This window comes from Heptranchias perlo, chromosome 44 (genome assembly GCF_035084215.1).
Source record: "Heptranchias perlo isolate sHepPer1 chromosome 44, sHepPer1.hap1, whole genome shotgun sequence".
In the NCBI taxonomy this organism is placed as follows: domain Eukaryota; kingdom Metazoa; phylum Chordata; class Chondrichthyes; order Hexanchiformes; family Hexanchidae; genus Heptranchias; species Heptranchias perlo.
The window spans coordinates 2764209-2785753 of record NC_090368.1 but is presented as its reverse complement, the minus strand read 5'-3'; the positions used below and the strand labels follow the sequence as shown (position 1 = coordinate 2785753).

At 52.9% G+C, this 21545-nt stretch overlaps 1 protein-coding gene across 1 annotated transcript in view; it reads right to left on the bottom strand.

The window, feature by feature from the left end:
* LOC137306738 (otoancorin-like) overlaps nt 1–21545 on the bottom strand; it is a 45108-nt gene that overhangs the window by 10102 nt on the left and 13461 nt on the right. Inside the window, exons 8-17 of the mRNA XM_067976105.1 lie at nt 19749–19888; nt 17617–17725; nt 15558–15779; nt 14218–14385; nt 13201–13341; nt 11678–11736; nt 10569–10689; nt 8595–8713; nt 6234–6366; nt 2262–2455 (exon numbers count right to left, since the gene is read on the bottom strand). Of these exons, the coding sequence (XP_067832206.1) occupies nt 2262–2455; nt 6234–6366; nt 8595–8713; nt 10569–10689; nt 11678–11736; nt 13201–13341; nt 14218–14385; nt 15558–15779; nt 17617–17725; nt 19749–19888 (1406 nt within the window). The remainder of the gene's footprint in view (nt 1–2261; nt 2456–6233; nt 6367–8594; nt 8714–10568; nt 10690–11677; nt 11737–13200; nt 13342–14217; nt 14386–15557; nt 15780–17616; nt 17726–19748; nt 19889–21545) is intronic.

Genomic DNA, 21545 nt, shown 5'->3' with positions numbered 1-21545 from the left:
AGAGGGAGAGAAACATCCATTACCCCAACACCTGGTGATCTGTGTAGGACCAGGAGAGAGAGAGAGAGAGAGAGAAACATCCATTACCCCAACACCTGGTGATCTGTGTAGGACCAGGAGAGAGAGAGAGAGAAACATCCATTACCCCAACACCTGGTGATCTGTGTAGGACCAGGAGAGAGAGAGAGAGAGAGAGGGACATCCATTACCCCAACACCTGGTGATCGGTGTAGGACCAGGAGAGAGAGAGAGAGAGAGAGAAACATCCATTACCCCAACACCTGGTGATCTGTGTAGGACCAGGAGAGAGAGAGAGAGGGACATCCATTACCCCAACACCAGGTGATCGGGGTAGGACCAGGAGAGAGAGAGAGAGGGACATCCATTACCCCAACACCAGGTAATCGATGTAGGACCAGGAGAGAGAGAGAGAGAGGGACATCCATTACCCCAACACCAGGCGATCTGTGTAGGACCAGGAGAGAGAGAGAGAGGGAGAGAAACATCCATTACCCCAACACCTGGTGATCTGTGTAGGACCAGGAGAGAGAGAGAGAGAGAGAGAAACATCCATTACCCCAACACCTGGTGATCTGTGTAGGACCAGGAGAGAGAGAGAGAGAAACATCCATTACCCCAACACCTGGTGATCTGTGTAGGACCAGGAGAGAGAGAGAGAGAGAGAGGGACATCCATTACCCCAACACCAGGCGATCTGTGTAGGACCAGGAGAGAGAGAGAGAGAGAGAGGGACATCCATTACCCCAACACCAGGTGATCTGTGTAGGACCAGGAGAGAGAGGGAGAGAGGGACATCCATTACCCCAACACCAGGTGATCTGTGTAGGACCAGGAGAGAGAGAGAGAGAGAGAGGGACATCCATTACCCCAACACCAGGTAATCGATGTAGGACCAGGAGAGAGAGAGAGAGAGGGACATCCATTACCCCAACACCAGGCGATCTGTGTAGGACCAGGAGAGAGAGAGAGAGAGAGAGAAACATCCATTACCCCAACACCTGGTGATCTGTGTAGGACCAGGAGAGAGAGAGAGAGAGAGAGAAACATCCATTACCCCAACACCTGGTGATCGGTGTAGGACCAGGAGAGAGAGAGAGAGAGAGAGAAACATCCATTACCCCAACACCTGGTGATCTGTGTAGGACCAGGAGAGAGAGAGAGAGAGAGAGAAACATCCATTACCCCAACACCTGGTGATCTGTGTAGGACCAGGAGAGAGAGAGAAACATCTATTACCCCAACACCAGGTGATCTGTGTAGGACCAGGAGAGAGAGAGGGACATCCATTACCCCAACACCAGGCGATCTGTGTAGGACCAGGAGAGAGAGAGAGAGAGGGACATCCATTACCCCAACACCAGGCGATCGGGGTAGGACCAGGAGAGAGAGAGAGAGAGAGGGACATCCATTACCCCAACACCTGGTAATCGATGTAGGACCAGGAGAGAGAGAGAGGGACATCCATTACCCCAACACCTGGTGATCGGTGTAGGACCAGGAGAGAGAGAGAGAGAGAGAGAGGGACATCCATTACCCCAACACCTGGTGATCTGTGTAGGACCAGGAGAGAGAGAGAGAGGGACATCCATTACCCCAACACCTGGTGATCTGTGTAGGACCAGGAGAGAGAGAGAGAGAGGGACATCCATTACCCCAACACCAGGCGATCGGTGTAGGATTGGGACAGAGAGAGGGAGAGAGAGAGGGACATCCATTGCCGTTACCCTGTCCAAGTGGCGGTTCTTCATGTATGAGCCGAGACCGTATCAGCAGGCTATTTGACTGTAGGAAGCGTCGCACCCCAATCCTGCTGAAATGCACAAGAGCTTGTTCACGAGAGGGTGGTGATGGGGTCGGGGGGGGGGGGGTCACTGGATAGCAATAGGAGCAGGAACTGTGTCTGATTTTTACCCTTACAAGGCGCTAAAGCCGATTGTGGCCCCCAACCTCTGTCCTGGACGGGATCAGCTGGCTAAACACAGACCGGGGACGGTAAACGGGCCCTTCCTGGACTGCCCGACTCAGTCCCACAGCAGACGATGGCACAGATCGGACCGACCGCCCGTTACAGGCCTGGCCCGATATCCAATTCCGTTGACTGCGATGAAAGGGAATATCAGGCAGGGCCAATAACGGGCGCCCGGAGAGACAGCGCCCGAGACAGGTTTCCGCCCCACCGCGATTACCAACCGCCCGGCGATGGCGGCGTTCGACACAGACACCCGTTAAACCGCTCTCACCCCAAGGAGCGCAGGAGCTCGGCCCTCAGGCTGTTCCCTGCCGCGGCGTGGAATTGTCTACACTTGCGGAACTGTTGAATCGAGGCGTTGAATACGGTGGCCGCCAGGTCCGAGACGTCGCGGCCGGTGAACTCGCACACCAGCACACCCAGCCGTTCAACCTCAGATACATTTAGAGCAGAGACAGGTTTATTCTGTAACAAAGAGGCAATCTGATCAACACTCGGAACACATCCTTCGAACAGTCAACTTACTGCAGTCAATTTTCTGCTCATTTGGGTGAGGGATGGAGTATTTTCCATTTCAGGGTCAGACACAGAGTAAAGCTCCCTCTACACTGTCCCATCAAACACTCCCAGGGCAGGTACAGGGTTAGATACAGAGTAAAGCTCCCTCTACACTGTCCCATCAAACACTCCCAGGGCAGGTACAGGGTTAGATACAGAGTAAAGCTCCCTCTACACTGTCCCATCAAACACTCCCAGGGCAGGTACAGCACGGGTTAGATACAGAGTAAAGCTCCCTCTACACTGTCCCATCAAACACTCCCAGGGCAGGTACAGGGTTAGATACAGAGTAAAGCTCCCTCTACACTGTCCCATCAAACACTCCCAGGGCAGGTACAGGGTTAGATACAGAGTAAAGCTCCCTCTACACTGTCCCATCAAACACTCCCAGGGCAGGTACAGGGTTAGATACAGAGTAAAGCTCCCTCTACACTGTCCCATCAAACACTCCCAGGGCAGGTACAGGGTTAGATACAGAGTAAAGCTCCCTCTGCACTGTCCCATCAATCACTCCCAGGGCAGGTACAGGGTTAGATACAGAGTAAAGCTCCCTCTACACTGTCCCGTCAAACACTCCCAGGGCAGGTATAGGGTTAGATACAGAGTAAAGCTCCCTCTACACTGTCCCATCAAACACTCCCAGGGCAGGTACAGGGTTAGATACAGAGTAAAGCTCCCTCTACACTGTCCCATCAAACACTCCCAGGGCAGGTACAGGGTTAGATACAGAGTAAAGCTCCCTCTACACTGTCCCGTCAAACACTCCCAGGGCAGGTACAGGGTTAGATACAGAGTAAAGCTCCCTCTACACTGTCCCATCAAACACTCCCAGGGCAGGTACAGCACGGGTTAGATACAGAGTAAAGCTCCCTCTACACTGTCCCGTCAAACACTCCCAGGGCAGGTACAGGGTTAGATACAGAGTAAAGCTCCCTCTACACTGTCCCATCAAACACTCCCAGGGCAGGTACAGGGTTAGATACAGAGTAAAGCTCCCTCTACACTGTCCCATCAAACACTCCCAGGGCAGGTACAGCACGGGTTAGATACAGAGTAAAGCTCCCTCTACACTGTCCCGTCAAACACTCCCAGGGCAGGTACAGCACGGGTTAGATACAGAGTAAAGCTCCCTCTACACTGTCCCGTCAAACACTCCCAGGGCAGGTACAGCATGGGTTAGATACAGAGTAAAGCTCCCTCTACACTGTCCCATCAAACACTCCCAGGGCAGGTACAGGGTTAGATACAGAGTAAAGCTCCCTCTACACTGTCCCATCAAACACTCCCAGGGCAGGTACAGCACAGGTTAGATACAGAGTAAAGCTCCCTCTACACTGTCCCATCAAACACTCCCAGGGCAGGTACAGCACGGGTGAGATACAGAGTAAAGCTCGCTCTACACTGTCCCATCAAACACTCCCAGGGCAGGTACAGGGTTAGATACAGAGTAAAGCTCCCTCTACACTGTCCCATCAAACACTCCCAGGGCAGGTACAGGGTTAGATACAGAGTAAAGCTCCCTCTACACTGTCCCATCAAACACTCCCAGGGCAGGTACAGCACGGGTGAGATACAGAGTAAAGCTCGCTCTACACTGTCCCATCAAACACTCCCAGGGCAGGTACAGCACGGGTGAGATACAGAGTAAAGCTCCCTCTACACTGTCCCATCAAACACTCCCAGGGCAGGTACAGGGTTAGATACAGAGTAAAGCTCCCTCTACACTGTCCCATCAAACACTCCCAGGGCAGGTACAGGGTTAGATACAGAGTAAAGCTCCCTCTACACTGTCCCATCAAACACTCCCAGGGCAGGTACAGCACGGGTGAGATACAGAGTAAAGCTCCCTCTACACTGTCCCATCAAACACTCCCAGGGCAGGTACAGGGTTAGATACAGAGTAAAGCTCCCTCTACACTGTCCCATCAAACACTCCCAGGGCAGGTACAGCACGGGTTAGATACAGAGTAAAGCTCCCAGCTGGAACCATTTGTTTTAAAGGACACCTGAACCCAGGCTGGTCAGGATCGAACCAGTGCCGGACTTTTCACTAACCGGGGAATGCAGAACACCCAGGGCAGCCGAGAAGGCCCTTCAGAAACGATTGGATCTTTTTAAAATGACGGCCAAAGCTGATTGTGTTTCTGGAGGTGTGTGAACGGGTCACAGGGGGGGTTGTGTCTGGAGATGTCCCTTCTGTTTGTGCTGCAGTGCAGCAGCAATTTGCAACGCGACCCAGGGGAAGGAGAGGTTCCGAGGGAATGGCATGGGGTGAAACACAGTAACACAGAGCGAAAATAAAGAGATAGAGAGAGAAAACAAACAAAGGAGACAGGTGGGTGGGGTGAAACCACCTGTTCCATCAGCTCTGGCCCATCCAGACATGATGCGACCTCAATTCTTCCCCCCACCAATCTTCCGGGAGAGGCAGAAAAATCCCTGTGGTCCAATCTGGGAAAAGCTCGGGAAATTTCTCTCCCCCGCCCCCTCGAGGCTCCAGCAGCCCACAGTGGTTCATGAATCGCACTGAACCGAGCTGCTTCGCAATCTAATCTCTGTAAGTGGTGTCCTCCTCCCTCAGAAACCTGTTCAGCTCCCTTTTGAGGACAACACCTTGCATTTTATACAGTGTCTTTAACGTAGTGAAACGTCCCGATGTGCGTCACAGGAGCGATTACCAAACAAAATTCGACACCGAGCCACGTAAGGAGATATTAGGACCAGGTAACCAAAAGCTCGGTCAAAGAGGTAGGTTTTAAGGAGCGTCTTAAAGGAGGAGAGAGAGAGGCGGAGAGGTTTAGGGAGGGAATTCCAGAGCTCAGGGCCCAGACGGCTGAAGGCACGGCCGCCAATGGTGGAGCGATGGAAATCGGGGATGGGCAAGAGGCCAGAATTGGAGGAGCGCAGAGATCTCGGAGGGTCGTAGGGGCTGGAGGAGGTTACAGAGATAGGGAGGGGGGCGAGGGCCATGGAGGGATTTGAAAACAAGGATGAGAATTTTGAAATTGAGGTGTTGCTGGACTGGGAGTCAATGTAGGTCAGGGGGTGATGGGTGAATGGGACTCGGTGCGAGTTAGGATTCGGTCAGGATACTCAAACCCCCTAGTCCTCCCGTCCCTATCTATCTTAACTAAGCTGCCCAACTCCACCTATTTTAAAAATCTCAATCATATCTCCTGCCATTCTGCATCTCTCCAACAAAAATTGCCCCGAGACCGTGAACCTATCCTGATCACCGAGAGCCCCTAACACTGGGCATCATTTTGGTCACTCTCCTACTGGACCGAGGGAGCGCCGCACTGTCGGAGGTGCCGTCTTTCGGATGAGACGTCAAACGGAGGCCCCGTCTGCCCCTCCCAGGTGGACGTGAAAGATCCCACGGCCGCTATTGGAGGAAGAGCAGGGGGGGGAGTTCTCCCCGGTGTCCTGGGGCCGATATTTATCCCTCAGCCAACATCACTAAAAATACAGATGATCTGGGTCATTAGCACATGGCAGTTTGTGGGATCTTGCTGTGCGCAAATTGGCTGCCGCGTTTCCTACATCACAACAGTGACTACACTTCACAAAAAGTACTTCATTGGCTGTAAATGGGACGTCCTGAGGTTGCACACCAGGTTTTTTGGACCAGAGAGGAGACTCCCTCAGCGGCCCGCTGTCCCCTTTTCCCCGATCCGCCACTTACCAGGCATCTGAGCGCCTCCTCGCGGAGGCAGGCACGCACGGCCGAGCTCCTCGGCAACAGCTCCAGCTCAGCCCCGGCCATCTTCTCCAGGAAGGAATCGCAGATCCTGGCGGGAAGCTGACAGATCTCCTCCCTGTGCAGAGGAAACGAGAAAAAAACAAACACACACAGCGGTGAGGCTGTCTCTCTCCCCCCGCCCCGCTCCGCCTCTCCTCGAGGGCGCGCGACGCTCCCCGCAGTCCGGTCTCAGCGGGCACGGCCGCCGTCTGCTAACTCACCGCAGGGCCCACTTACTTTCGATGGAGGGGCAAGAACAGACAGGCGTTCCTTCACGGGACGGGACGGGACGGTGGGGGGAGTCGTGGGCAGGAATAATCCCGATCTCGCCCGATCATCCGTGGCTCCAGTGGGTCTCTCTCGCCTCTGAGTCAGAAGGTCGTGGGTTCGAGCCCCCACTCCAGAGACTTGAGCCCACAATCCAGGCTGACGCTCCCAGTGCCGGTACTGAGGGAGCGCCGCACTGTCGGAGGGTCAGTACTGAGGGAGCGCCGCACTGTCGGAGGGTCAGTACTGAGGGAGCGTTGCACTGTCGGAGGGTCGGTACTGAGGGAGCGCCGCACTGTCGGAGGGTCAGTACTGAGGGAGCGCCGCACTGTCGGAGGGTCAGTACTGAGGGAGCGTTGCACTGTCGGAGGGTCAGTGCTGAGGGAGCGCCGCACTGTCGGAGGGTCGGTACTGAGGGAGCGCCGCACTGTCGGAGGGTCGGTACTGAGGGAGCGCCGCACTGTCGGAGGGTCAGTGCTGAGGGAGCGCCGCACTGTCGGAGGGTCAGTACTGAGGGAGCGCTGCAGTGTCGGAGGGTCAGTACTGAGGGAGCGCCGCACTGTCGGAGGGTCAGTACTGAGGGAGCGTTGCACTGTCGGAGGGTCAGTGCTGAGGGAGCGTTGCACTGTCGGAGGGTCAGTGCTGAGGGAGCGCCGCACTGTCGGGGGGTCAGTACTGAGGGAGAGCTGCAGTGTCGGAGGGTCAGTACTGAGGGAGCGTTGCACTGTCGGAGGGTCAGTGCTGAGGGAGCGCCGCACTGTCGGGGGGTCAGTACTGAGGGAGCGCCGCACTGTCGGAGGGTCAGTACTGAGGGAGCGCCGCACTGTCGGAGGGTCAGTGCTGAGGGAGCGTTGCACTGTCGGAGGGTCAGTGCTGAGGGAGCGTTGCACTGTCGGAGGGTCAGTGCTGAGGGAGCGCTGCAGTGTCGGAGGGTCAGTACTGAGGAAGCGCCGCACTGTCGGAGGGTCAGTACTGAGGGAGCGTTGCACTGTCGGAGGGTCAGTACTGAGGGAGCGCTGCAGTGTCGGAGGGTCAGTACTGAGGGAGCGCTGCAGTGTCGGAGGGTCAGTACTGAGGGAGCGCCGCACTGTCGGAGGGTCAGTACTGAGGGAGCGCCGCACTGTCGGAGGGTCAGTACTGAGGGAGTGCTACAGTGTCGGGGGGTCAGTACTGAGGGAGCGCCGCACTGTCGGGGGGTCAGTACTGAGGGAGCGCTGCAGTGTCGGAGGGTCAGTACTGAGGGAGCGCCGCACTGTCGGAGGGTCAGTACTGAGGGAGTGCTGCAGTGTCGGAGGGTCAGTACTGAGGGAGCGCCGCACTGTCGGAGGGTCAGTACCGAGGGAGCGTTGCACTGTCGGAGGGTCAGTACTGAGGGAGTGCTGCAGTGTGGGAGGGTCAGTACTGAGGGAGCGCTGCACCGTCGGAGGGTCAGTACTGAGGGAGTGCTGCAGTGTCGGAGGGTCAGTACTGAGGGAGCGCCGCACTGTCGGAGGGTCAGTACTGAGGGAGCGCCGCACTGTCGGAGGGTCAGTACTGAGGGAGCGCCGCACTGTCGGAGATGCCATCTTTCGGATGAGACCTTAAACCGAGGCCCTGTCTGCCCCTCGCAGGTGGATGTAAAAGATCCCACGGACACTATTGGAAGAAGAGCAGGGGGAGTTCTCCCCGGTGTCCTGGGCCAATATTTATCCTTAAACCAACATCACTGAAACAGATGATCTGGGTCATTATCTCATTGCTGTTTGTGGGATCTTGCTGTGCGCAAATTGGCTGCTGCGATTCCTACATTACAACAGTGACTACACTTCAAAAAAGTACTTCATTGGCTGTAAAGTGCTTTGGGACGTGCTGAGGTGGTGAAAGGGGTGACAGAAATACAATACAAGGAAATACAGGTCAGGGATGGGAAGGATTCCGCGATAGGGGACGGTCTACGTTAACGGGCTAATCCCTCCATTAAAGTAGCAGAATGCCAGGTGGACACTCGATCGCCTGATCTAAACAGCGGTTCCCAGCTCTTATCAGAATGACACGTACCCAAGGTGGAGCAGGAATGCGTTGGGAATGCCTCGGAATTCTGCATCCTTGATGTCGCTGAAATATTCCGGCTGGATCTTGTTAAGGCTGCTCTTGAGTTTCTGAGCTGCGCAGGATAGCTGGAGGAGCCAAACAATAGGACTATCAGGGCCAACGTAAACCAGCCAGTGTCTAACCGGGCCCTGTCGAGGGGCAATCACCGCTGGCTCACACTGGCACCTTCACCCGCTCTAAATCGGCACTCGCCAACCAATAATAACCTGCATTTATATAGAGACTTTAACGTAGTAAAACGTCCCAAGGAACTTCACAGGAGCGTAAATCAGACAAAATTTAACACCGAGCCCAATAATGAGATATTAGGACAGGTGACCAAAAGCTCGGTCAAAGAGGGAGGTTTTAAGGAGCGTCTTAAAGGAGAGAGAGAGAGGCGGAGAGGTTTAGGGAGGGAATTCCAGAGCTCAGGGCCCAGGCAGCTGAAGGCACGGCCGCCAATGATAGCACCAGTCATACATTGACCCATTTAACCCTCCTGCTGATTATTTTATTATTGATGAATTTTTTTTTGGGCTCCTCCAGGAGAGGGATGGAAAATGGAACTCGTCCCATTTCAGGTACCCAGGACAGGTACAGCACGGGGTTAGATACAGAGTAAAGCTCCCTCTACACTGTCCCATCAAACACTCCCAGGACAGGTACAGCACGGGTTAGATACAGAGTAAAGCTCCCTCTACACTGTCCCATCAAACACTCCCAGGGCAGGTACAGCACGGGTTAGATACAGAGTAAAGCTCCCTCTACACTGTCCCATCAAACACTCCCAGGGCAGGTACAGCACGGGGTTAGATACAGAGTAAAGCTCCCTCTACACTGTCCCATCAAACACTCCCAGGGCAGGTACAGCACGGGGTTAGATACAGAGTAAAGCTCCCTCTACATTGTCCCATCAAACACTCCCAGGGCAGGTACAGCACAGGTTAGATACAGAGTAAAGCTCCCTCTACACTGTCCCATCAAACACTCCCAGGGCAGGTACAGCATGGGTTAGATACAGAGTAAAGCTCCCTCTACACTGTCCCATCAAACACTCCCAGGGCAGGTACAGCACGGGTTAGATACAGAGTAAAGCTCCCTCTACACTGTCCCATCAAACACTCCCAGGGCAGGTACAGCACGGGTTAGATACAGAGTAAAGCTCCCTCTACACTGTCCCATCAAACACTCCCAGGGCAGGTACAGGGTTAGATACAGAGTAAAGCTCCCTCTACACTGTCCCATCAAACACTCCCAGGGCAGGTACAGCACGGGTTGAAAGGGTCCCTGGTAGTGAGACTTTCTCTCTCACTGCTGTGCGATACTCACCTTGTGCAATGGCACCTGGCCCCGCGCTCTGAGGGACAGTGCGGAGAACAATAACAGTAAAGAGTTAGCACTGCTTCATCGAGTGATAGACGGAATGGGACTGGTCGTCTCCTGTGGGCAATCATTTCAGCAGTGTATACAGAGCTCGTACTGTACACCCAGTGTACCATGGCAACATGTCTCCTGGGTTTGGAATTCACCAGCAACCACTGAACAGCCAGATACATTGTTCGTTCATTCTGGGGATGTGGGCGTCGCTGGCGAGGCCGGCATTTATTGCCCATCCCTAATTGCCCCGAGAATGGTGGTGGTGAGCCGCCTTCTTGAACCGCTGGTAGTTCTGATAGAACCAAATGGCCACTTCAGAGGGCAGTTAAGAGTCAACCACGTCGGTGTGCGGGGACTGGAGTCACATATAGGCCCAGACTGGGTAAGGACGGCAGGTTTCCTCCCCTCAAGGGACATTAACGCACGAGTTGGGTTCTTTTTACGGTGCTCGGGTTTTTATTTGTCCCCTGCCCGGGGCGGGGGGGCGGTGAGAGGGACGGTGTCAGAGAGAGAGAGAGAGAGCGAGAGAGAGAGAGCAGAGTTGTCGAGGCAGTGAGCTGGTACCTGCTTTCTTGACAGCCACACGGTGTTAACCCCCAGGGCCTGGGCCATCTCCAGCCCGAACTGGTCTCCGTACCCGTCGATCATCCCACAGGTCACCCCCTGAACGATGGGCCCCAGCTGTCTGCGGAGTTAAAAGGGGCGACTTAGCCTGCGTCATTCTCAAATCAAACACGGCACCACTCTCCCCGCCCCCCATTAAAACAATTCCCACCTTAATCCGGGCCCCACAATAAATGAGCCATATCGTAACTGAGAGATTATAACTGTCAGGAAAGACTGAATGGGCTTCTCTAGAAAGGAGAAGCTCGAGGGGGGACCTGATCGAGGTCTTTAAAATTATGAAGGGGTTCGATCGGATAGACATAGAGAAGATGTTTCCACTTGTGGGGGGAGACCAGAACTAGGGGGTCATAAATATAAGATAATCACTAATAAATCCAATCGGGAATTCAGGAGAAACTTCTTTACCCAGAGAGTGGTGAGAATGTGGAACTCACTCCCACATGGAGTGGTTGAGGGGAATAACAGAGATGGATTTAAGGGGAAGCTGGATAAACACATGAGGGAGAAAGGAATAGAAGGATATGCTGATAGGGTGAGATGAAGAGGGGAGGGAGGAGGCTCGTGTGGAGCATAAACACCAGCACGGACCAGTCGGGCCGAATGGCCTGTTTCTGAGCTGTAAATACTGTGTAATTCTATATATACACATATATATTTCCAAACAAATACACATATGTATATATACACACATAAAAAACATACACATATCCAAATATAAACACAAACACACACCTATAAACATGTACACATATACGTACATATATGTAAACATATACACATATGTACACACACATACAATCACACACTCATACATAGATACACATACACAGATGTACGCACACTTTTGCACACACATACATAGACAGTCACACACATACAATCATGCACACACATACATGCATATTTACACACATACCTAGATACACGTACACACACACATGTACACACACTTATTCCGACACACACACCCGTACATAGACAGACACACACATCAAGACAAATCCAGGGACCGAGACTGACAGACACCCACACGGAGATATCTTTACCTGACTTCGCTGGCTGGCACGGACCCGTTTCCGATGAGAGACTCACACAGATAGAGTGCCTAAAGCCAGCGGGAGAAATGGAAAGACATAGACGGAAAGCAGAGATTAGTTTTAACAGGAAGCCCCCGTAGGCAGTCGTGTGGTCTCTCGCTCCCACTAAGTGCAATATCGCTTCAGTTTAAGTCGGGAGGGGGGGGTGAGGGTCACAATCGTCACAGCAAATTATTTTGGAGGTTGTTATGTCGACAGCAGCCATTTTTCACACAGCAAGATCCCAGAAAACGTCACGAAATGGATGTCGGTCTTTTTGTTTTGGTGGGGTTGGTTGAGGGAGGAGTATTTGGCCCCGGGACACCGGGGAGAACTCGTCCCCCCCCTCCCTCCACCACCCCACTCTTCCCCGAATAGTGGCAGCGGAATCTTTTACAGCCGCCTGGACAGGCCGCCGGGAGCACGGATTAACCCCTCGCCTCATGGACGGCACCTCCGACAGTGCGGCGCTCCCTCCGGGAAGTCCGCACACCGGGAGCAACGGTCGGACAGAGATTCACCCCACGGTCCACCAGCGAGCACCTTCCAATCCAGGGCTGTTGAGGGGCCTTGGCAGGCTGAATTCCGCTGCCCAGTCCGCTAGATGGGCCCGAGGCGGGGGTTGGGGTGGGGGGGTGGGAAATGGAGCTCAGAGGTCCAGAAGTTGCAGACTCCTGGTGTCCGTTCTTCACCAGCCTAGATAGGGAACTCGGGTGTGATGCACACTGCAGTCGAATAGCCTACAGTTAAGGCATGCACAAAAAGAACGGCCACTTGGAGAAAGGTATCAGAGGGCGCCGGGTGCCCATGAAGCTGGAGCCCAAGCAAAAGTCAACACCTACAGGGAAGGAGGGTGGAGAGTCCTTCTGACAGCAACAACTACTTGCATTTATATAGCGCCTTTAATGGAGTAAAACGTCCCCGAGGTGCTTCACAGGAGCGATTATCAGACAAAATTTGACACCGAGCCACATGAGGAGATATTAGGACAGGTGACCAAAAGCCTGGTCAAAGAGGGAGGTTTTAAGGAGCGTCTTAAAGGAGGAGAGAGGGGCGGAGAGGTTTAGGGAGGGAATTCCAGAGCTTAGGGCCCGGGCCAATGGCGGAGCGATGGAAATCGGGGATGGGCGAGAGGCCAGAATTGGAGGAGCGCAGAGATCTCGGAGGGTCGTAGGGCTGGAGGACGTTACAGAGATAGGGAGGGGGGCGATTTAAAAACAAGGGTGAGAATTTTAAAATCGAGGCGTTCCCGGACTGGGAGCCGATGTAGGTCAGCGAGCGCAGGGGGGTGATGGGTGAACGGGACTCGGTGCGAGTTAGGATACGGGGGCAGCAGAGTTTTGGATGAGCTGAAGTTTAGATGGGAGTCCGGCCAGGAAAACACTGCAATAGTCGGATCCAGAGGTAACAAAGGCACGGATGAGGGTTTCAGCAGCAGGTGACAGATGGGGCAGGGGTGGAGACGGGCGATGTTACCGACCCCCCCCACTCACCTGTCCTCTATTCCACCGCTTCCCCTTCACTTCCTCCAGGCTCCTGATGTCGGCTGTCTGGATTGCGTAGAGAGGCAGCTCTCCGATTAATGAGCCAGAGAGACACTCAACGGCTGCAGTGGAATTCACACCTTGGAGAATCTGCGTTTAAAAAACAAAGGTATGAGGCAGAGCTCCTTGCAACGAACATCCAACGCGAGACGTAAGGAGGGGAGACGGACCCTCGCGGGTGAGCGTGCCTTTCTCACCACCAGACTCCGACTATTCCAATGCTCTCCTGGCCGGCCTCCACCGCCCATCCGCCATTAACCTCAGCTCATCCATAACTCTGCTGTCCCGTCTCCTAACTCAGACCGAGTCCCGTTCACCCATCACCCCCTGTGCTCGCTGATCTACATTGGATCCCGGTCCGGCAAAGCCTAACATTTAAAATTCTCATCCTTGTTTGCAAATCTCTCCATGGCCCTCGCCCCCCACCCTCCCTAACTCTGTAACCTCCTCCAGTCCGACAATCCTCCGAGATCTCTGCATTCTATATCTAACCCGGGCTGTACCTGCCCTGGGAGTGTTTGATGGGACAGTGTAGAGGGAGCTTTACTCTGTATCTAACCCTGTACCTGCCCTGGGAGTGTTTGATGGGACAGTGTAGAGGGAGCTTCACTCTGTATCTAACCCTGTACCTGCCCTGGGAGTGTTTGATGGGACAGTGTAGAGGGAGCTTTACTCTGTATCTAACCCTGTACCTGCCCTGGGAGTGTTTGATGGGACAGTGTAGAGGGAGCTTTACTCTGTATCTAACCCTGTACCTGCCCTGGGAGTGTTTGATGGGACAGTGTGGAGGGAGCTTTACTCTGTATCTAACCCGTGCTGTACCTGCCCTGGGAGTGTTTGATGGGACAGTGTAGAGGGAGCTTTACTCTGTATCTAACCCTGTACCTGCCCCGGGAGTGTTTGATGGGACTGTGCTCCATTGAACAGCACTAACATGAGGAGAAAGATGATATAAGGGGATTTTACCGTGTCCACAATAATCTTTCTCTGGAAGGTTGAAAGGTCGTTCGCTCGATCCTCCAGCCCTTCCTTGACGGCCAATAGGAACTGCTCCCCACTCAGGTTGCGCAGGACGTTGCTGGGAAGCCCCTTGATCAGGGTCCCCATCCTCATCAAATCCGTACCGGAGGAGATCTGTGGGAGAGAGAGGGAGCAAGAGGGAAAAGAGAGGGCTGAGGAGAGAAATTACATCGAATTTACAGCACGGAAACAGGCCATTCGGCCCAACAGGTCTATGCTGGTGTTTATGCTCCACACGAGCCTCCTCCCTCCCCTCTCCATCTCACCCTATCAGCATATCCTTCTATTCCTTTCTCCCTCATGTGTTTATCGAGCTTCCCCTTAAATGCATCCATGTTATTCACCTCAACCACTCCATGTGGGAGTGAGTTCCACATTCCCACCACTCTCTGTGGTTTCTCCTGAATTCCCTATTGGATTTATTAGTGACTCTCTTATATTTATGGCCCCTAGTTCCGGTCTCCCCCACAAGTGAAAACATTTTCTCCACGTCTACCCTATCGAAACCTTCCATAATCTTAAAGACCTCGATCAGGTCAGCCCTCAGCCTTCTCTTTTCTAGAGAAAGGAGCCCCAGCCTGTTCAGCCTTTAGTCACCAAGGTGCCTGACATACAGGGAAACCGTCTGCAGGATTCAGACTGAGAATTGCACCCAGGGAGAGTCTCTGTCTGTCTTAGATGGAGGGCACAGCCCAGGTGTATCTCTCTCGCCTACGAGTCAGAAGGTCGTGGGTTCGAGCCCCACTCCAGACACTCGAGCACATAATCCAGGCCGACGCTCCCAGTGCCAGTACTGAGGGAGCGCTGCACTGTCTTTCGGATGAGATGTTAAACCGAGGGTCCCGTCTGCCCCCTCAGCTGGATGTAAATGATCCCACGGCCACTATTTCGAAGAAGAGCAGGGGGAGTTCTCCCCGGTGTCCTGGGGCCAATATTTATCCCTCAACCAACATCACTAAAAAACAGATGATCTGGGTCATTATCACACTGCTGTTTGTGGGATCTTGCTGTGCACAAATTGGCTGCTGCGTTTCCTACATTACATCAGTGACTACACTTCAGAAGTACTACACTGGCTGTAAAGTGCTTTGGGACGTCCTGAGGTGGTGAAAGGCGCGATAGAAATGCAAGTTCGGAAAGACCTCTGCTTACCTCCCCGTCTCCCTCCCCCCGGATCCGCCTCCCCCTCTCCCTTCCCAAGGCTTGCATCGCGATCAGTAAATAGAGATTTCCGTTCTGACCGGTCTGCGGCCCATCGTCCGCAGGGGACACCTCTGACCTCTCACCTGACCTCCGGCCTTCAGGAACTTTCCAATCAGCAGCCTGGACTGGCCGTCCGTCCAGCCCCGCCTTCGGCCCAGGTCGGAGACGCTGTCGCGGACGTCCTGGTCGCTGATGTTGGCGAGCTGGGTGCTGTAGAGGGCCGAAGCCTCAGTCTCCAAGGCCGTGAGGAGCTCTTCGTCCAGGGGATTCTCTTTGGCCAACGCCAGGGTCAACATCTCAACGTTCTGAAACCCAACGACCTTACGTCAAGTACAACAATAACAACAACTTGCATTGATACAGCACCTTTAACATCCCGAGGCACTTCTCCCTTAACCAACACCACCAAAAGCCGATTAACTGATCGTCCATCTCATCATCCCTTCGCGGCCTCACCCCCCTCCCCAACTCTGTAACCCCCTCCAGCCCCTACGACCCTCCGAGATCTCTGCGCTCCTCCAATTCCGGCCTCTTGCGCATCCCCCGATTTCCATCGCTCCGCCATTGGCGGCCGTGCCTTCAGCCGCCTGGGCCCTAAGCTCTGGAATTCCCTCCCTAAACCTCTCCGCCTCTCTCTCCTCCTTTAAGACGCTCCTTAAAACCCACCTCTTTGACCGAGCTTTTGGTCACCTGTCCTAATATCTCCTTATGTGGCTCGGTGTCAAATTTTTGTCTGATTTACGCTCCTGTGAAGCACCTTGGGGATGTTTTATAAATGGGAGTTATTGTTGTTGCTGTTTGTGGCATCTTGCTGTGCGCAAATTGGCTGCCATGGTTACCTACGCTTGATAAGCACTTAATTGGCTGAGAAGCACTCTGGGATGTCCTGAGTATGTAAGGCGGGATATAATCTCGGGTTATTTCTTTCCTTTAAGACTTTGACTTTTATTATATAGAATTTGCAGCACAGAAACAGGCCATTCGGCCCAACTGGTCCGTGCTGGTGTTTCTGCTCCACACGAGCCTCCTCTCTCCCTACTTCATCTCACCCTATCAGCATATCCTTCTATTCCTTTCTCCCTCATGTGTTTATCGAGCTTCCCCTTAAATCCATCTACACTATTCCCCTCAGCCACTCCATGTGGGAGTGAGTTCCACATTCTCACCCCTCTCTGGGTAAAGAAGTTTCTCCTGAATTCCCCATTGGATTTATTAGTGACTCTCTTATATTTATGGCCCCTAGTTCTGATCTCCCCCGCAAGTGGAAACATCTTCTCTACATCTACCCTATCGAAACCCCTTCATAATTTTAAAGACCTCTATCAGGTCACCCCTCAGCCTTCTCTTTTCTAGAGAAAAGAGTCCCAGCCTGATCAGCCTTTCCTGATAAGGATATCCTCTCAGTTCTGATATCATCCTTGTGAATCTATTTGCACCTTCTCCAGTGCCTCTATATCCTTTTTATAATATGGAGACCAGAACTGTGCACAATACTCCAAGTGTGGTCTAACCAAGGTATATGGAGACCAGAACTGTTCATAATACTCCAAGTGTGGTCTAACCAAGGTATATGGAGACCAGAACTGTTCATGATACTCCAAGTGTGGTCTAACCAAGGTCTATGGAGACCAGAACTGTTCATAATACTCCAAGTGTGGTCTAACCAAGGTGTATGGAGACCAGAACTGTGCACAGTACTCCAAATGTGGTCTAACCAAAGTTCTGTACAAGTTTAACATAACTTCTCTGCTTTTCAATTCTATCCCTCTAGAAATGAACCCAGTGTTTGGTTTGCTTTTTTTAATGGCCTTATGAACCTGCGTCGCTACTTTTAATGATCTGTGTATCTGTACCCCTAAATCCCTCTGCTCCTCTCCCCCGTTTAGACTCTTAATATCCAAGCAGTGTGTGGCCTCCTTATTTGTCCTACCAAAATGCACCACCTCACACCTATCTATAACGAAAACCCTTTGCCAATTACACGCCCATCCTGCAAGTTTATTAATGTCCGCTTGCGTTTTGACGAAGTCTTCCTTTGGATTAACTTCCCCCTCCCTGATTTGGCACGGTGCTTGTGAGTCCTGTAAAGGTTTTGCTCTGACGGAGTCTTTCCGTTTGGAGTCGTGTTATGATTTCTCTCACCTTGCGTGCTTCCTCGTTGCTGCAGGCCTTCAGGTGGCTCAGCAGCTCCCGCGCACTGCCGTTACCGAGGGACCCCACGTCGTCATAGAAACAGGCCAAAGCTCCCAGGCTGGAACACATAAGACGAGAGAATCACAGCTCGAAACCCAATCCCGGACTAATCCCACCGGGAACGCTGCAGTTCAATAATTATCCCGCTGGGCAGCTTCTGCCCGCCCCCCTCCCTCTCCCCGTGTGAACAACACGCCCTCATTAGCGTGAGTAAATACTTGCCTCCGCGCGGGAATTGGTTGCCTAGTCACCGATGAGTTCTTCATCAGGCATCGAGCTCTGTTTTCGCCCACTGGGTAGCTCGCTCTCTCGCTCTCTCTCGCTCTCTCTCTCTCTCGGCTCAGGGTCAGAAGGTCGTGGGTTCGAGCCCCCGCTCCAGAGACTTGAGCCCCATAATCCCAGGCCGACACTCACAGAGCTGGTACCGAGGGAGTGCCGTCTTTCGGATGAGACGTTAAACCGAGGGCCCCGTCTGCCCCTCTCAGGTGGATGTAAAAGAACCCACGGCCGCTATTGGAATCAGAGCAGGGGGGAGTTCTCCCCGGTGTCCTGGGGCCAATATTTATCCCTCAACCAACACCACTAAAAAAAAAACAGATGATCTGGTCATTCTCACATTGCTGTTTGTGGGATCTTGCTGTGCGCAAATCGGCTGCCGTGTTTCCTACATTACAACAGAGACTACACTTCAAAAAAGTACTTAATTGGCTGTAAATCGCTTTGGGATATACAGTGAAAGGCACGATAAAAATACAAGTTCTTTCCTTACTGAAAGTGCTGATGTTTGCTGGACGGACCAAATTTCCACCCCTGAGCCTAAACAGCGAGGCTATTCAACCGTGGAGTGTATCACAAGCGAGCCCAGTCGTGTCCTTACCCGGCCCTGCGTACACGCATGAACCTTCCAGCGGGGTGGGGGCAGTGGGGAAGCCGGTTTGACCTGCTCCCTAGCCCAGGGACACGGAGGCCCGAAGGCAGCAGGCCCATATCAACGCCGCCCGGACGCTCGCTACGCTTTTACGTTCCTTGCCCGAGGTGGGGCCTTGAGCGTAGGGCTTCCCAACCGAACCCCTGGCCCCCGCCCTACCCCTCCCCCCCACTCTCCCCCCCGCCACCTCCCCAGGATTGACCGAAGACCATAAGACCATAAGAGACAGGAGCAGGAGTGGGCCATTCGGCCCCTCGAGCCTGCTCCGCCATTTAATGAGATCATGGCTGATCTGATTTTTACTTCAACTCCACTTTCCTGCCCTTTCCCCATATCCTTTGACTATCTTGCTGATCAAAAATTTGTCTAACTCAGCCTTGAATGTATTCAATGACTCAGCCTCCACAGCTTTTTGGGGTAAAGAATTCCAAAGATTCACGACCCTCTGGGAGAAGAAATTCCTCCTCATTTCCGTCTTAAACGGGCAACCCCCTATGCCCCTTAGTTTTAGATTCCTCCATGAAGGGTAACGTCCTCTCAGCATCTACCCTATCGAGTCCCCTCAGAATCTTGTATGTTTCAATAAGATCTCCTCTCATTCTTCTAAACTCCAATGAGTATAGACCCAGCCTGTTCAATCTTTCCTCATAAGACAACCCTTCCATATCCGGAATCAACCTAGTGAACCTTCTCTGAATTGCCTCCAATGCAAGTATGTCCTTCCTTAAATAAGGGCACCAGAACTGTACGCAGTACTCCAGGTGTGGTCTCACCAGCACCCTGTACAGTTGTAGCATGACTTCCCTGCTTTTTTACTCCATCCCCCTAGAAATAAAGACCAATATTCCGTTTGCCTTCCGATTACCTGCTGCACCTGTATGTTGACTTTTTGTGTTTCATGTACGAGGAAACCCAGATCCCTCTGTACCACAGCATTCTGTAGTATTTCTCCATTCAAATAATATTTTGTTTTTTTATTTTTCCTCCCAAAGTGGATGACTTCACATTTTCCCACATTATATTCCATCTGCCAAATTTTTGCCCATTCACTTAACCTGTCAATATCCCTTTGCAGACACTTTGTGTCCTCATCGCAACTTGCTTTTCCACCTATCTTTGTACCGTCAGCAAGGCTCGGGGCCAGGCTACTTACCGCAGGACGTCCTTCAACTCCCGGGGATTGACACACTGGCCCATCAGTTTGGAGAGCAGCAGCTTCCCTCGCGAGGGGTCGATGTCAAACATGCCGGAAATTCCCTCTGCGAAGCCAGAATCGTTGAAGAGCTGGCAGAGCTGAGCCGGGGGGGGGTGGGGGGGGGAGAGAAAGGGAGAGGGTCACAGCGCTGGTAAACGGCAACGTTCCTAACACGGAGCGTGTCCAAGGGAAGCTGGACCCAAACAGACCACAGGGAGGGTTAGTGGGGAACTGAACCTTGAGAGGAAGTCAGGCTCGAAACCCTCCTTTAAATATTACCACCGACACGTAACTACTACTGTAGTGGGTTCATCACAATGAGGGATGTTAGCATTTACAATGGAACTCTGTCCCATCAAACACTCCCAGGGCAGGTACAGCACGGGTTAGATACAGAGTAAAGCTCCCTCTACACTGTCCCATCAAACACTCCCAGGGCAGGTACAGCACGGGTTAGATACAGAGTAAAGCTCCCTCTACACTGTCCCATCAAACACTCCCAGGGCAGGTACAGCACGGGTTCGATACAGAGTAAAGCTCCCTCTACACTGTCCCATCAAACACTCCAAGGGCAGGTACAGCACGGGTTAGATACAGAGTAAAGCTCCCTCTACACTGTCCCATCAAACACTCCCAGGGCAGGTACAGGGTTAGATACAGAGCAAAGCTCCCTCTACACTGTCCCATCAAACACTCCCAGGGCAGGTACAGCACGGGTTAGATACAGAGTAAAGCTCCCTCTACACTGTCCCATCAAACACTCCCAGGGCAGGTACAGCACGGGTTAGATACAGAGTAAAGCTCCCTCTACACTGTCCCATCAAACACTCCCAGGGCAGGTACAGCACGGGTTCGATACAGAGTAAAGCTCCCTCTACACTGTCCCATCAAACACTCCAAGGGCAGGTACAGCACGGGTTAGATACAGAGTAAAGCTCCCTCTACACTGTCCCATCAAACACTCCCAGGGCAGGTACAGGGTTAGATACAGAGCAAAGCTCCCTCTACACTGTCCCATCAAACACTCCCAGGGCAGGTACAGGGTTAGATACAGAGCAAAGCTCACTCTACACTGTCCCATCAAACACTCCCAGGGCAGGTACAGGGTTAGATACAGAGTAAAGCTCACTCTACACTGTCCCATCAAACACTCCCAGGGCAGGTACAGGGTTAGATACAGAGTAAAGCTCCCTCTACACTGTCCCATCAAACACTCCCAGGGCAGGTACAGCACGGGTTCGATACAGAGTAAAGCTCCCTCTACACTGTCCCATCAAACACTCCCAGGGCAGGTACAGGGTTAGATACAGAGTAAAGCTCCCTCTACACTGTCCCATCAAACAATCCCAGGGCAGGTACAGGGTTAGATACAGAGTAAAGCTCCCTCTACACTGTCCCATCAAACACTCCCAGGGCAGGTACAGGGTTAGATACAGAGCAAAGCTCACTCTACACTGTCCCATCAAACACTCCCAGGGCAGGTACAGGGTTAGATACAGAGTAAAGCTCCCTCTACACTGCCCCATCAAACACTCCCAGGGCAGGTACAGCACGGGTTAGATACAGAGTAAAGCTCCCTCTACACTGTCCCATCAAACACTCCCAGGGCAGGTACAGGGTTAGATACAGAGTAAAGCTCCCTCTACACTGTCCCATCAAACAATCCCAGGGCAGGTACAGGGTTAGATACAGAGTAAAGCTCCCTCTACACTGTCCCATCAAACACTCCCAGGGTCAGGTACAGGGTTAGATACA